Here is a 12,723-nt window from a genome sequence, read left to right on the forward strand (position 1 = left end):
ATGAGGATCTGACTCCATGTTTCAGAAGGGTTGATTTATTATTTTATGATATATATTATATTAAAACTACTAAAAAAATAGAAGAAAGGATTTCATCAGAAGGCTATCTAAGAATAGAAAAAGAAGGAATGATAACAAAGGTTTGTGGCTTGGACTCTCTGTCTGAGCCAGCTCACTGTGATTGGCCATTAATTAGAAACAACCAACATGAGACCAATCACAGATGCACCTGTTCCATTCCACAGCAGCAGATAATCAATGTTTACATGTTGTTCCTGAGGCCTCCCAGCTTCTCAGGAGGAAAAATCCTAAGGAAAGGATTTTTTATAAAAGATGTCTGTGACACTGAAGGACGCAGTTTCTCCAGGGTATTTAATTGATGCTGATCCCAGGGACAGCCCTGTCCCTTTGGGCTGTCACCAGGAAGGTGTGAGGGTGACCTCAGTGTGGCCACTGCTGATCCTCCTCAGAGCACTCATGGATTTATCTCCTTGCTGTCCCAGCAGAGCAGAGGGAAACCATCACCCCCTGTTGGAAATGGGGAGCTGTGGGAGCCAGGGAGCTCCCAGGGTTGTCTGGTCTGGAGGCATCTGAGTGGAGCTTCCACACTCTAAATCCCAACACTTCAAAGCTCACCTCTGCTTGGTCTGCCCTCCTGTGGATGCTCAAGAGGCTGGCACAGACTATCAGTGACTCCTTTCACACTCAAGTTTTCATCTGCTGGGTTCAGCCAGGGCTTTTAGGCAGGGCTGCTGTTAATGGCATTGCTTTGCAGTTTGGAGTTGTCATCGAGTGGCTGGGGGTCCCAAAGGGCTGGGGGCTGCTGGCCCATGTGCAGGGTGTTGGAGCTCTCTCTGTGGCTGGATTCCTGTCCTGTGAGTGGGGACAGGTCTCTGTTCCCTGGGCAATGCCTGGCCTGGCAGACACTCTGCAGAACAGAGGGAACCCTTCATGCATGCTCAAGGTGCTTGGACTGGCAGGGTGTGTTTGTATTGGCTCACTGCTTTGTATCACACAAAAATGAAGGATTTTGCTCTTACACTGAATATACTTTCCTGCTGAATCAGAGTCTGGCTTTCCAGGGGAAGCGAAACCAAAGCCACCCACACTCACTTTGTGAGTACTAAATACTGCTGACTGACACAATTCTCACTTGTGAGAGCAGCTTCTCATAGAGCCAGACCTCTTCTCCCCCAAGATCTTCCTTCTTACACTTTCCCAGTTCACTAATGGTGAAAAATCCCTGAAGGCCATGGGGAAGGCCTGAATGCTGCTTGCTCCACACTGCCAAAATCAGCTGGACATTTACTGCTGGCCTCAGGGAAGGTGCTGCCAGAGAAAGGGGGGCAAGGGGAGGTAAAGTCACTCAGCTCAAGCATGTATTGTTTAAATTATTCACTCTCTTCTAAAACAGACCATTGAATAATACATTGTGGTCACTTTTATTTTTAAATTCTTGCCCTTAGGCTGAGGTTAAAATGATGTCCTAAAATGCCACTTGCACTCGGGTTCCTCTGGAAATGCCCCCAGGCAGGGCCTTGGTCCCTGCTCTGCTCACCTGTGTTTCATGGCTCTGGGTCCTGAGTTGGGCAGAGTCAGCTCCAAGTCCTGCCCAGGCACCTCCAGTACCAGGAGACTGCTTTAAACAACCCCAAAGCACTGAAAATAACAACCTTGGCCTTGTTTCTATTTGCTTTTTCCATTGCTGGCCAAGCTCTCTGGGGTCATTTGTCAACTGCTTTGTTCCTTCTTCATTAATGAGAAGTTTTGACCTAATTGCACTAATCCCTGAGTTTATGGAAAACCTCTGAAGTGCCCTACACAGTCAGAACATGGAGCAGTGGATGGAGCCCAGTAACTTGTTCTCATCCTGTTCCTGTGACATGCTCACACAGTGATTTCTGTGTTCGGAGAGAATTTCTACTTGAGACACCCATAGTTCAGGTGGGTTTTACAGTCTTATTTAAAAGACAGGGGGAGTCAGAAGAAAATACCTCTGCATCACACTGACCTGCTTCTCAACTTCTGCTTCATGTTTAATGGTAATAATATAAACCAAATCCCCCAAGAACTGTTGGAGAGCCTGACATTTATGCATTGTATGCAGGAATGATTTAGCATTTAAAAACAAAATAAATCTCTCTGTGTTAGGTGGTTCATTATTCTAACTGATTGGAAATGAGACAAATGTGAATGTTTAGTGAGGCTCCTTTTAAAACAAAACTTCCCTTCTGTCGATGAACTGTCCTCCTCCACAGAGCAGTGAAACCTGCCTGAGCATCCAGCAGGATAATTAGTTATTCCTTGGGAAATGCCTTCAAATGCACCAGTGTTAAATCTTTCTGGGTTCTTTTATTAATATTTGCCTTGTGCAAGAAGGATGCAATCTTAATAGCCAGCCCTGTGAGATCTATGAACATCCTGACAGAGGCAGGCGAGGATGCTGGTTCTGAAAAGCCCAGGGTGTGCTGAGCCCTGAGCCCTGAGCCCTGAGCCATCCTGCAGTACTTGGGTGGCTTCTGGGGCAGCTGCTGCTGGCATCACCTCTGGAGGGGTCAGTGGAAGGCTGTGGTTTCCCAGGGGATGGGCTGGAGCAGGGACAAAGGATGAGGGAGCTGCTGATGGGAAGGGACAGCCCTGCACGCCTTGGGGAGCCCTCACCTCCCAGGCAGAGCAGGGTTCTGGGACACAGCCATGCTCAGCACAGACACCACATCTGTGATGGGAGACTGGAGCAGGAGAATCCCCAATAGGCCCAGAGAGCCTCTGGGAGCAGGAGGTGTCTGCAGCAGAGGGGCAGAACAGGGCTGTGCCCCATGGTGAGCAGAACGTACACCCGGGGAACATCAGGCACTTCTCTTTTGCAGGCTGAGGCTCAAAAAACCCCAGGGGCCTGGTGAGTACCTGGAGAAAGTGCCTGTAAAGACAGAAAATCCTTTGGTTTGCAATTTTTTCTCCTTGCCATGGAGTGCAGTGACCTTTCCTTAATGAGACAGAAGAAGCCTGAGAAGGAGGGAGGGGGAGGAAGAAGATGCTCTGGAGGAAATGTCAGCAGCAGAGGTGGTGCCTGTCCTGCTGCACAGTGGCTGAGCCCCTCAGCAGCCTGCTCCAGCCCCAGAGCCACCCTGCCTGGGATGGAAACTCTTCACATTCCTCTGTTCCAGGGTCTGCTCCCTTGTCAGCACTTGGTGCTTGCTGGGGTTGCTCCAAATCCTCTGGCTCCAGCAAGGATTCCTGATCTGTATTGGTGAGCGAGTGGAACTCTCTGTCTCTACAATTTATTGAATTTTTGGGTATAAAAGCTGACACTTGGTCACCCATTTGCTCTTTTACCCACAAAACGGTGTTTGAGGAGCAGTCCCACACTTGTGATACCTTTGGAATGCCTCATTACCCTGCGACTGGAGACAGCTTCTGCACGAGCCCAGCAGCTATAGTCCTCTATTACGTCTCTTCACAGAGTTTTTGCATATAATATTAAACATTAAAATAATTTAATAAGGCATAAATCAAGTTTTACTACGGTGCCACTGCGCAGGATAAAAGCACTCCAGGAACTGCACCTGAATGCGTCGTGGCCTCCTCTGGAGTGGGAACAATTTATATATTCAATATAACTTCCCTTGCTTCTGCTGTAAATCCCATCTCAGAGCTGTGTGCTCTCCTCTTTGTACAGTGGGATTTTGTCAGTTTTGCAGCCCCACAGCTCTCACTTGGGGCTGCCTGGGCTGCAGAGGTGCAGTGTGGCTCTGCCCCTGCTCTGTGCACCCATCACCTCTGCTCCAGCAGCTCCCGAGCTGGTGCTGGGCTGTGCAGCCTTGCAGGAGACAGGGAGTGCTGCATCTCCCTGGGGTGATATCCAGAGTGCCCCTGTGCCTGCTCTGAAGCTGCCAGGCTGCTCCCACTGTGTGGAGCTGATCCCCAGCTCTGTGATTGCAGCTCTCTGCGTGAGTGGGGCAGCCCTGGGCTGCTCATTGTTGGCAGCACTTTATTTCCATAGGTGAATGCTCTGGGCTGGTCCCTTCTGGGCTGGCTCCTGGCAATGTCTCCTCTGTTGATTAATCACCAGGAGATGATAAATGAAAATATCAGCTTGAGAAATGCCTGCCCTGTGCTCCCAGCAGAGGCAGCAGCGCATGGTGAGCAGTTTTCTCCCATCCCTTCTGTTTGATTCCCTCTGCAGAGCTGCCTCTCAGTGATCCTCGTGTACTCAGGAGCTTTGCCAGTGCTCAGCCCCCCTCACTTGGGCACTGGTGAGGAGTGCTATCAGAGCCTTCCTCCCTGAGGGCTGCATCCCACCCCCAGTGTGCCCCTAACTGCAGCACACTGTGGGTCTCGTCCTTTTATGCTCAGTTTGGGTTCTCCAGAGATGGAGGGTGTGTGGAGGAGCTTTTGAGCCACACCAGCTGTGTCTGTGCACTTTTGATTTTACAAAAGATGCAAAATCCTTCAGGTGACTGCATGGTTAGCTATACAGCCAGCTGCCCCTGCAAAACTTGTGCCTCATCCACAGTTAAGAGCTCATTTGGAAAAGTTTGGGTCTGAATGGGATTTTATTCATTATTATGAAATATTCTGCAATTTTTTGGCCTTTAACAGGAGAGAAGACTTATCAAATCCTCTGTAAAAAAGAGATCTCTAGGACTGGAGCTCAGAGATTTTCCAAGGCTCTGGGAGATATTTCTGATGTGTGACTGAAACCAGTACATACTTGGAAAAAAGTTCTAGGTCTGAAGTATCTCACTTTGGACAGGGAAAGTGATTTGTCTGTGCATTCTTGATGTACAGCCCTATTGGCATCTGCAGTGTCTTTAAGTGATGTATCTCTCTGAAGGCTTCACTGCTTCTGCTGTGTGATCTGCTCCCAACAAACTCCAGAGAGCGAGTGATTTATCAGCCACTGCTTTTGAGGGTGAGGAAAAGGCTAATGCTTTATGGATCTATCAGCATTCCTGTATGGCACACAGAATACAATATCCTGCCAAAGTGGGGAGGGATGTCTGCTACCTGGCAATCCATCATCTCTCCCAGTGCCCCATGGCAAATGCACTTTTCTTTTTTCCATCAGGCTATGTGCAAGTACTGTTATATAGTGAAAAGCTTCTCCCTTCTCCTCCTCCACAAATAGTTATGAAAACCTGAAAGTGCAGCTTCTGCAGGGTGCAGAACAAGATGGGAAGGGTCATTTTGGCTGGGAGAAGACGTCACTGCCTGCAGCTCCTGGTTCCAGCAGGACCTAAGAGATCTCAGGCAATGCAGCTGTGCCACAGACAGCACAGCAGGAGCACAGCAGGGAGGAGAAACCCAGGCCAAACATGCCCATGTAGACTGCCAGGTATGTGCCAAACCCACACAGATGTGTCAGCAGATGCTGCAGGATTTTCTCTTCTCCCTTGCCCCACAGTGATTTCCTCTGTTACAGGCATGGCTCAGCTGACCTTGTCCCCATGGAGCTCATCCATCCCATCCACAGAGCAAGTGAAATGTGTTTATAACCTGGAGAGCATCTACTGGGGAGTATGAATCCCTCTCCTACATCTCTCCTTGGTGTTTTAATTGATTCAGGGTTTTCCCAGTGGAGAACTTCATAAGAGCATTTGATAAAATCAGCTACACACGATCCTGCCTCTCATTACTCACAGGCTTGAGGCAGGTAGATGATTAAGTGAATTTTTTACGGTGTGAGCAGTTGTAACAAGGGAAATTATCATCCTGGATATGAGACAATGAATTGGCTCTTACTACATCTGCTGGCAGACAACTAACCCAGTGACTTTGCCTCTGATCTTGGAGCAAGCCTTCTGCTCTCTCCTCCAGGACAAACCTGCATTTGCTACCCCCCATTAAAAGGACAGGCCATATGGATGTGCCTGTGCTCAGGAAAATAGCTTCAGATGTTCATGGGGCTGATGTTGCAGTTCTGATGGAAATCAGAGGGTCTGAAATTGTCACCTTGGGAATGTTTCTGCAGACACTCAGGGGGGAGAGCATCCTTTGGGCTTGGGGCTGGAGGTGCCACAGAGCATGACATTATTGTTGGTCCACGGATAGGATGGGGTTCACCCCTTATTTCCATTTAGGTGCATCCCAGACTTTATTACCCCAAGAAAAGTCAGTAATGCTAGAGTGAAAACTGGGGAAAATGAGTTTTCCATTAGGGAAAGTTTCCAGTTAAAATGTGAGTTCTTTTTCTTCCTGCCAGCAGATTTTGGGTACAACTCAGAAAAATGACTGAAAGAAAGGGTTGCCACTTGGTTTTGTTACATGTTTCTGGAAGCTTTAACTTGCTTTTGACACATCTCCTTGTTGATAAATACACTTTATTTTCACAGGGAGTCATTGTCGAGATAATGTCAAATCCCACTGTGCAGCTAGATCCAGTAAAGAGCAGTAATGTTGTTTTCTAATTTGTCTGAAATCCTAAAGCACTCCCTCATCTGAGCAGAGATACCTAAATGGCACCTATTTGGCACTGGGTATAATTCTTTGCTCTAATGCCATGCTTGACAGTATCTGTGTACTTACCTGGAGCAGCACAAGCCTCCTGTACCTAAATGAAATACACACAGCACGTCTGAAGATGAACACAGGAGATGCTTGAATGCCTTTTAGACAACTCTAATTCAGGCCATAAACATAATATAGATCGCAATATTGTATATAAAGGAGTGCTTCAAACACCAGCCTTTGTGCTCTGCAATTCAGCCCAATTGATTCCTGACCTAACACAGCGCTGTACCCGAAAGTGTTGCATAAACATAACAAATCCATCACCAAATCAATGAAGGAGGTGCAGAAGAGGTGTGGCAGCTCTCTGGGGTGATGGCTCCCGTCAGCCTCAGCCTGTGTGCTGGTGTTCCATGGAGGGCACCGGAGAAATGAAAATGGGAAAAGGATGCTCCTCACCTGTATCACTGAGCCCACGCCTGCCCTCTGCTCTGCTGAGACCAGGCACAATTTGCATTGAGGAGCACCTGCACCTCTGAGCAAAATGAAATTTCTGGATTTCTCTGAATTCCTGCAAAGCAGGACTTTTTGCTGCCCGGTTAATGGGAATTTTGTCAGTCATGCTTACAAGAAACAATAAAGGGATAATAAATAGTGCAGTCTGTGGACAGCAACAGGCTCCGACAATCCATTACCCAACGAGACGAGTTGCACATTCCAGCTTATTAGACGCATATCCATAATATATTTTAACAATCTCTCCCTGGCAGGCATTTTCCTAGAAAAAATACACAGTTTGGACTTCCATTTTTCACCCCTGTTCAAAATTTCAGAGTGAAAAAGAGCTGGTAGCGAGCCATTAGCAATAATTTGATCCTACATTTGTGCTGGAAATTTTAAATAGATTTTTCTTCTGTTCTTCTGCTTGTACTTGCTCTGTCATTGTTTTTCTGTGCATGGTGCAGGCTGGGGGCGAGCAGTGAGGAGACTGCCTGGGCAATCACTATTTTGGCAGTTTTTCATACACGACCCTTGCTGTTTTAAATAGAGCCTTTCCTCACCCCACCTTCTTGCTTCCCACTTTGTACAGCTGCTTGCTAAGTGATGAGCAGCGTGGGCCCCCTCCAGCTGAGGGTGCAATGCTGGTATTTAGGGTCTTTTGCTGGTGAGATGGAGCTGGAATGTCCTTGCAGCTGGGGGACACAGGATCTGACCAGGACTGTGAGACCCTGGGGGACTTCAGCACAGTGAGTGAGGCATTCCCAAAGACTGCATCTGGAAACTGGTGCAGAAATGGAGGAACACGAGCTGCTCATGTAGAGCTGGCTGTTTCCAGGTAGCTCCTCTGGTGATTTGTCCTGTGCACACCCAACAGACCCGTGGCTCTCCTGGGCGTTGTGGAGACTGAGCTATCCAGATTTCAGTGCTGCCCCGGGGGTGCTCAGTGATGCTCACAGCCCCACACTCAGCACCACTCCCCCCTCATGGTGGAGTTTCCAGGTGAGTCCCACTCCGTCCCTCACCCTCACGGGAAGGGTCCAGTGCAGTGCGTGGAACCTCGCCTTCCCTTGCAGCCCCGGCTGGCAAGGGCTCAAGAGACGCTCTGTTCACTCTCGGTGCAGCCCTGTGAACCCGTGCAAACCGGGCACCGCGCACCCAGGTGCAAACCGGGCACCGCGCACCCCACCTCCCACGGCAGTGCGCGCGTGGGGCTACGCAGGGTCCGCACCGCACGGGCACTGAGCGAGGCGGCACCGGGAGCGGCGCTGCGAGCGGGGTGAGCCCGCGGCTGTGCCGGTGCCGTGCCGGGATCAGTATCCGTGCCAGGGTCGGGGTCGGTGCCGGTGCCGGGGTCGGTGCCGGGATCAGGTATCGGGATCAGGGTCAGTGTCGGTGCCGGGATCAGGGTCGGTGTCGGAGCCGGGATCAGTGTCGGGGTCGGTGCCGGGATCAGGATCAGTGTCGGGGTCGGTGCCGAGATCAGGGCCGGTGTGGGTGCCGGTGCCGGTACCGGGCGGGATGGCGCGCACAGGTGCGGCGCGGGGCGGGTCGGGCGTGGCGCGGGGGGGCGGGGCCGCCCCGCGGGGCCCAATGAGCGCCGGGGCGGTGCCCACGCGGGGCGAGTTTCCCGCGGGCGGGGGGCGGGCGCCAATCAGGGCCGGGGCGGGGCAGCGCGCGGGGCCGGGACCGGCGCCCCGGGAGCGCCGCGCGAGGCGCGGGCCGAGCTCCGCTGCGCTGCTCCCGGTCCCGGCGCGTCCCGGCACGACGGCCATGCCCGCTGGCAGCGCCTAGAGGAGCGCCCCGCTGGCCCGGGAGGATGTCGCGGACCGGCGGAGTGCTGCTGCTGCTGGCGGCCGCGCTGCTCGGTGCCCCGGCGGCCGCGCAGCTGGCGGGGGAAGCCGCCTGCCGCCCGGTACGCGCCGCCTTCCAGGTGCTGCAGCCCGGAGCCAAGTGGGTGCCCGAGAGCCCCGTGCCAGGTGAGAGCGCTCTCCCCAAGGTGTGTGGCCGGCCGTCGTTGTCTCGCCGGGGGTCACCGGGGCCGTTCGGGTACGGGGCGAAGCGGCTGCAGTGCCTGGAGCCGGGGCCGTGGGCCGGGGTCGCCGTGCGGCTGCGGGACGCTGCGGAGCCGGGTGCGGGCTGCCCGCTCTCCCGCGGGGAGCTGCCCTCCCCCGGCTGCAGGAGCTGACGGCCGCTCGGTGCTGGCGCGTCTCGGATGTGGGGATCTCACGGAGCCGGTGATTACGTCGCGGCAATGGGAGCCCGCTGGAGAGCGGGTCTTTATTGCGCTCGGTTTGTTCGGGAGGGTTTTGCACCCCGGGTGGCCGAGGTGAGCTCGGGCTGTCGGGCAGAGCCCGGCGCTGCCGGAGGGACCAGCCCGCCCCGTCCTCGCTTGCCGCTGTCGGGGTCCGGTGCGCGGTCCCCGGGAGCTCGCGGTGTCCCCGCCGGGCAGCGGACGCTCCGTGCGCCCGTCACGTCTCTGCAGGTCCCGGCTCCGCCAGAGCCGCTTCCCTCTGCCCGGGGTGTGCCGGGGTCCGAGGCAATCCCGCCCTGTGGGACTGCTCCGACAGCATCCCAAGCCTCATCCCAGCCTGAACCCTGGGCTGCGCAGCTCCGGAGGATGGGGCTGGAAGGAGGCAGCCGGCGCTCCCCGGGCTGTGCGGGAACCGTGCGGGGTGCGAGCCTGGCGGGTCTGGGAGAGGCGATAGGTGTTATTGTGCTCTGCAGTTCCCAGTACAGGTGGCTGCCGGGCTGGTACCGCACCAAACCTCACCACCTACCCAGTGCGAGGCTGCTTTCTGTATATATGCCTCATTCCTCTTTTAAAATGTAAGCGGAATATTTGAATTCTTTGCCTTTTAAAGGCTTTTTGGGGGCTAGGGAGTGCCGGTGCTGCAGGTGGTGGCTGTGTGCTGGCAGTGTGTGCACACAGACGGATCGGGTTCAGGGCTGCGTTCGGAGCTGCCTGAGAGCTCGGTGCTGCTGTGCCTGGCTCAACACGCAGCCGAGAACGCCTGCCCTGAAAAGCTTCAGATCAAAGTATGAAAAGCAAGAGATAACGGGCAAACGTGACAGGCAGGGGAGGTGCAATGAGATCATCGCCAGCGGTGGCTGCTCTTAATAACGATGTGTTGAGTTGGGTTTCTTGCATTCGGTGTCGCACAGGCCACAAACACAGGGGTTCCTTCAGCTGTGAGCTGCTGCAGCACAGGAGAGGGAGGGGGGAACGGGGCGTCCGAAGCTGGGACCGTGAGGTGCTGTGGCTGCTGTAAATCCCAAGTCTTTTGGACTGTAGCAATGCCTCAGTTTATCAAGAGCTGTGAGAGATATGAGAGGAGTTTAGCTGTAAGTCCCGGTGAGAGTGTACCCTTCCTATCCCTACCTGCCCTTACATTCTCTTCTCATGTAAATTTCAACACTTAATGCTCCTTTCAGACCAGCTGCAGGAGCAGCATCTCTTCTCTCTCTGTCCCACACAGCCTCAGTCTCCTGGTCAGTAAGGAAGGGGCACTGGAATGCTTTCCAGTGAAATGTTTGCATGGAGAGTTGCAGGAAAGAGCTGCTCTTATCACCACTGAGTGGACAAATTCTGTTTGTCAGAAGGAAGTTGTTTCTTTGAAAGCCAGTGAGATTCTTGCTTTGATTCCTAGGTAACTTTGCTGAGTGTGTTTTTACACACTCCAGGGAGGTGATGGAGGGGTGGGCAGGTTCCTGGAGAATGGCTCCCATTGTATTGAGGGGCTGCAATGGGATCAGTCCTTCCCCAGAAAGCAGCAGCATCCCCCAGCCTGGCCTGGCTGTGATTGCAGAGGGTGTTTTTGCCCTGGTGTCTTCCCCAGAAAGCAGGGTTCAGGTTGCTGGGGTTCCTCAGTTGGGTTCTCCCTGCCCTGTGAGCCCCAGGTGCATCCCTGGCAGCCAGGAGGAGAAAGGAGCCCCGTGCTCTCTGCAGAGCCTGTGGGCAGCTGGATCAATAGCTCCTAACAGGGCTGGTGTTTCAAGTGAATGCTTCCAGCTTGTTACAATGATAAAGTTCCCACATATCAAATCGAAAGTGGATTTTACATTTGCCTAAGTACATAAACTTGATCATAATTAAAGCAATGACTGCTTGCTTATACCTTGGATCTGGCCCATCTTGCATGACTCTGTGTGGTAATTACACTTCAGAGCACTTGCTTCTCCTACTAGCAGCTGCATAAATCTCTGTAATAGGGGAACATCACTCAAGGACTATTTTCCAGGCATCTGTTTATTACTTTTTTTCCTTTCCTACATCTGTCAATTAAAAAAAGTTTTGGAGTTCCCAGCCACAAATCACCATGGAATCAATTCTGAGAACCTTTCCCAGTGGATCACTCCACCCTGGAGAAACTGAAGTTAAACAACTTATTTAAAATGTGGATTTTTTTTTTTGACATAATTGTTTCTGGAAGCCTATTTTGCATTATGAGCAGTTGCTGCTGAAGGAGTAAGTAGTGGAAATGCTGCTGAGTTGCAGCACACTCAGGAGAAATGTCCCACAGCTCAATTTTACCGCATCAGCATGCGTGGGCTGGAGGGACATGGGCACAGCAAGCTCCGTAGGAGAGCTCGGAAATAGACAGACCACACTTCTAATTTTACAAAAACCCTAAAAAAGGCAATTCTGTTAAATGTGAGGGAAGTGCCATGCTGTTTCGTGAGCAGTGTTGGTGTTCTGGGAGTAGCTGCAGGCGTGCGCCAGGCACTGAGAGGCTCCTCTGGTCCTGCAGTGTGGGGACCAGGATTTTGTCACTCTGGAGTTGCTTTGGCTGGCTCAGAGGTGGGGAACAGCAAAGCCTAAGTGCTGTCAGCTGTGGCTGGCTGTTCTGAGGGCTGGGAGGGTGTAATTCATGGCAACACCTTGACTGGACCTGGATCAGAGATCTTGTGCTGGGGAGAGTGAAGGCAGGGTGATGGGAGAGTGCTTTTCTGGGTTTTGATGAAGATGAGACTGAATGCCAGCCTGTGGTTCTGTGCTGGGGCTTCATGCTCAGTAATAACTAAATTCTCTTTTTGCTATGTTGCCTGTCTTGATTTTCTTCCTCCATTTGTCTTTTCTCTGCATAATTTCTCCTATCTATAAACAGCAGCTTGAATTTCCATTTCTGCTGCTCTGTTTTTCTCTCCTGTCTGCCATTTGTGTTTCTCTGTATTGGTGGTGACAGGTAATTGGGCTGGTTCCTGTGGGTGGAGGGGAAGGGGTGAGCTGGTGCCTTGGCAGGATGGGGACAGGGGATGGGTGCCTCTGCTCTGGAACAGTGGAAAACTGAGGAATATTTATCTTGACAGAAATATCTGTTGGCAGATCTGTTTTCCTTCTCCCGCAGCAAAGTGTTATTTCCAGCTTTTTGTTCATTTTCTTTGATGGAAGCAAATATGGATTCACCCTAAGAAAATAGGAGATTAACCTTTTGGAGTTGAGGTGTAATGCTTTACAAGTGGCTGGCTGAGCATGTCAAGCTTTCTTCTCTATTTTTTATTTTTGGCAGCTGGTGTGTGCCAATGTGCAGTTTAAAAATTAAAAATCCCAACTCTTCCTGCTGAACTCGACGTGCCTTTGCTCATGAGCTGGTTCCCTTTGTACTCCTGCTCTTTTATTCTGTTTTTCCTGAGTGGGACTAATGATGCTCCTCCCTGTGCAGCCTTTCCATTTAGCTTAGCACGGTGGTTTAAAAGCTTAGTTTACTAGATAATTGAGTTTTCTGTTCTTAATTATTTCAGGCCTGCAAGTTGCTCTCTTGATAGTTGAGAGCAGGA

General features: G+C 51.8%; 2 protein-coding genes across 2 annotated transcripts in view; one reads left to right on the forward strand and one right to left on the reverse strand.

Annotated features, from left to right (window-relative positions):
* Positions 1-8,312: 8,312 nt before the first annotated feature.
* Positions 8,313-8,720, reverse strand: LOC132080180 (uncharacterized). The gene has a single exon (XM_059483208.1). The coding sequence runs from the start codon at positions 8,718-8,720 to the stop codon at positions 8,313-8,315; it is 408 nt and encodes a 135-aa protein (XP_059339191.1).
* A 44-nt stretch (positions 8,721-8,764) lies between these two features.
* The window catches only part of GPC3 (glypican 3), a 139,019-nt gene continuing 135,060 nt past the window's right edge, over positions 8,765-12,723 (forward strand). Inside the window, exon 1 of the mRNA XM_059483018.1 lies at positions 8,765-8,924. Coding sequence (XP_059339001.1) covers positions 8,765-8,924 — 160 coding nt within the window. The remainder of the gene's footprint in view (positions 8,925-12,723) is intronic.

Source organism: Ammospiza nelsoni, chromosome 15 (genome assembly GCF_027579445.1).
Source record: "Ammospiza nelsoni isolate bAmmNel1 chromosome 15, bAmmNel1.pri, whole genome shotgun sequence".
NCBI lineage: Eukaryota > Metazoa > Chordata > Aves > Passeriformes > Passerellidae > Ammospiza > Ammospiza nelsoni.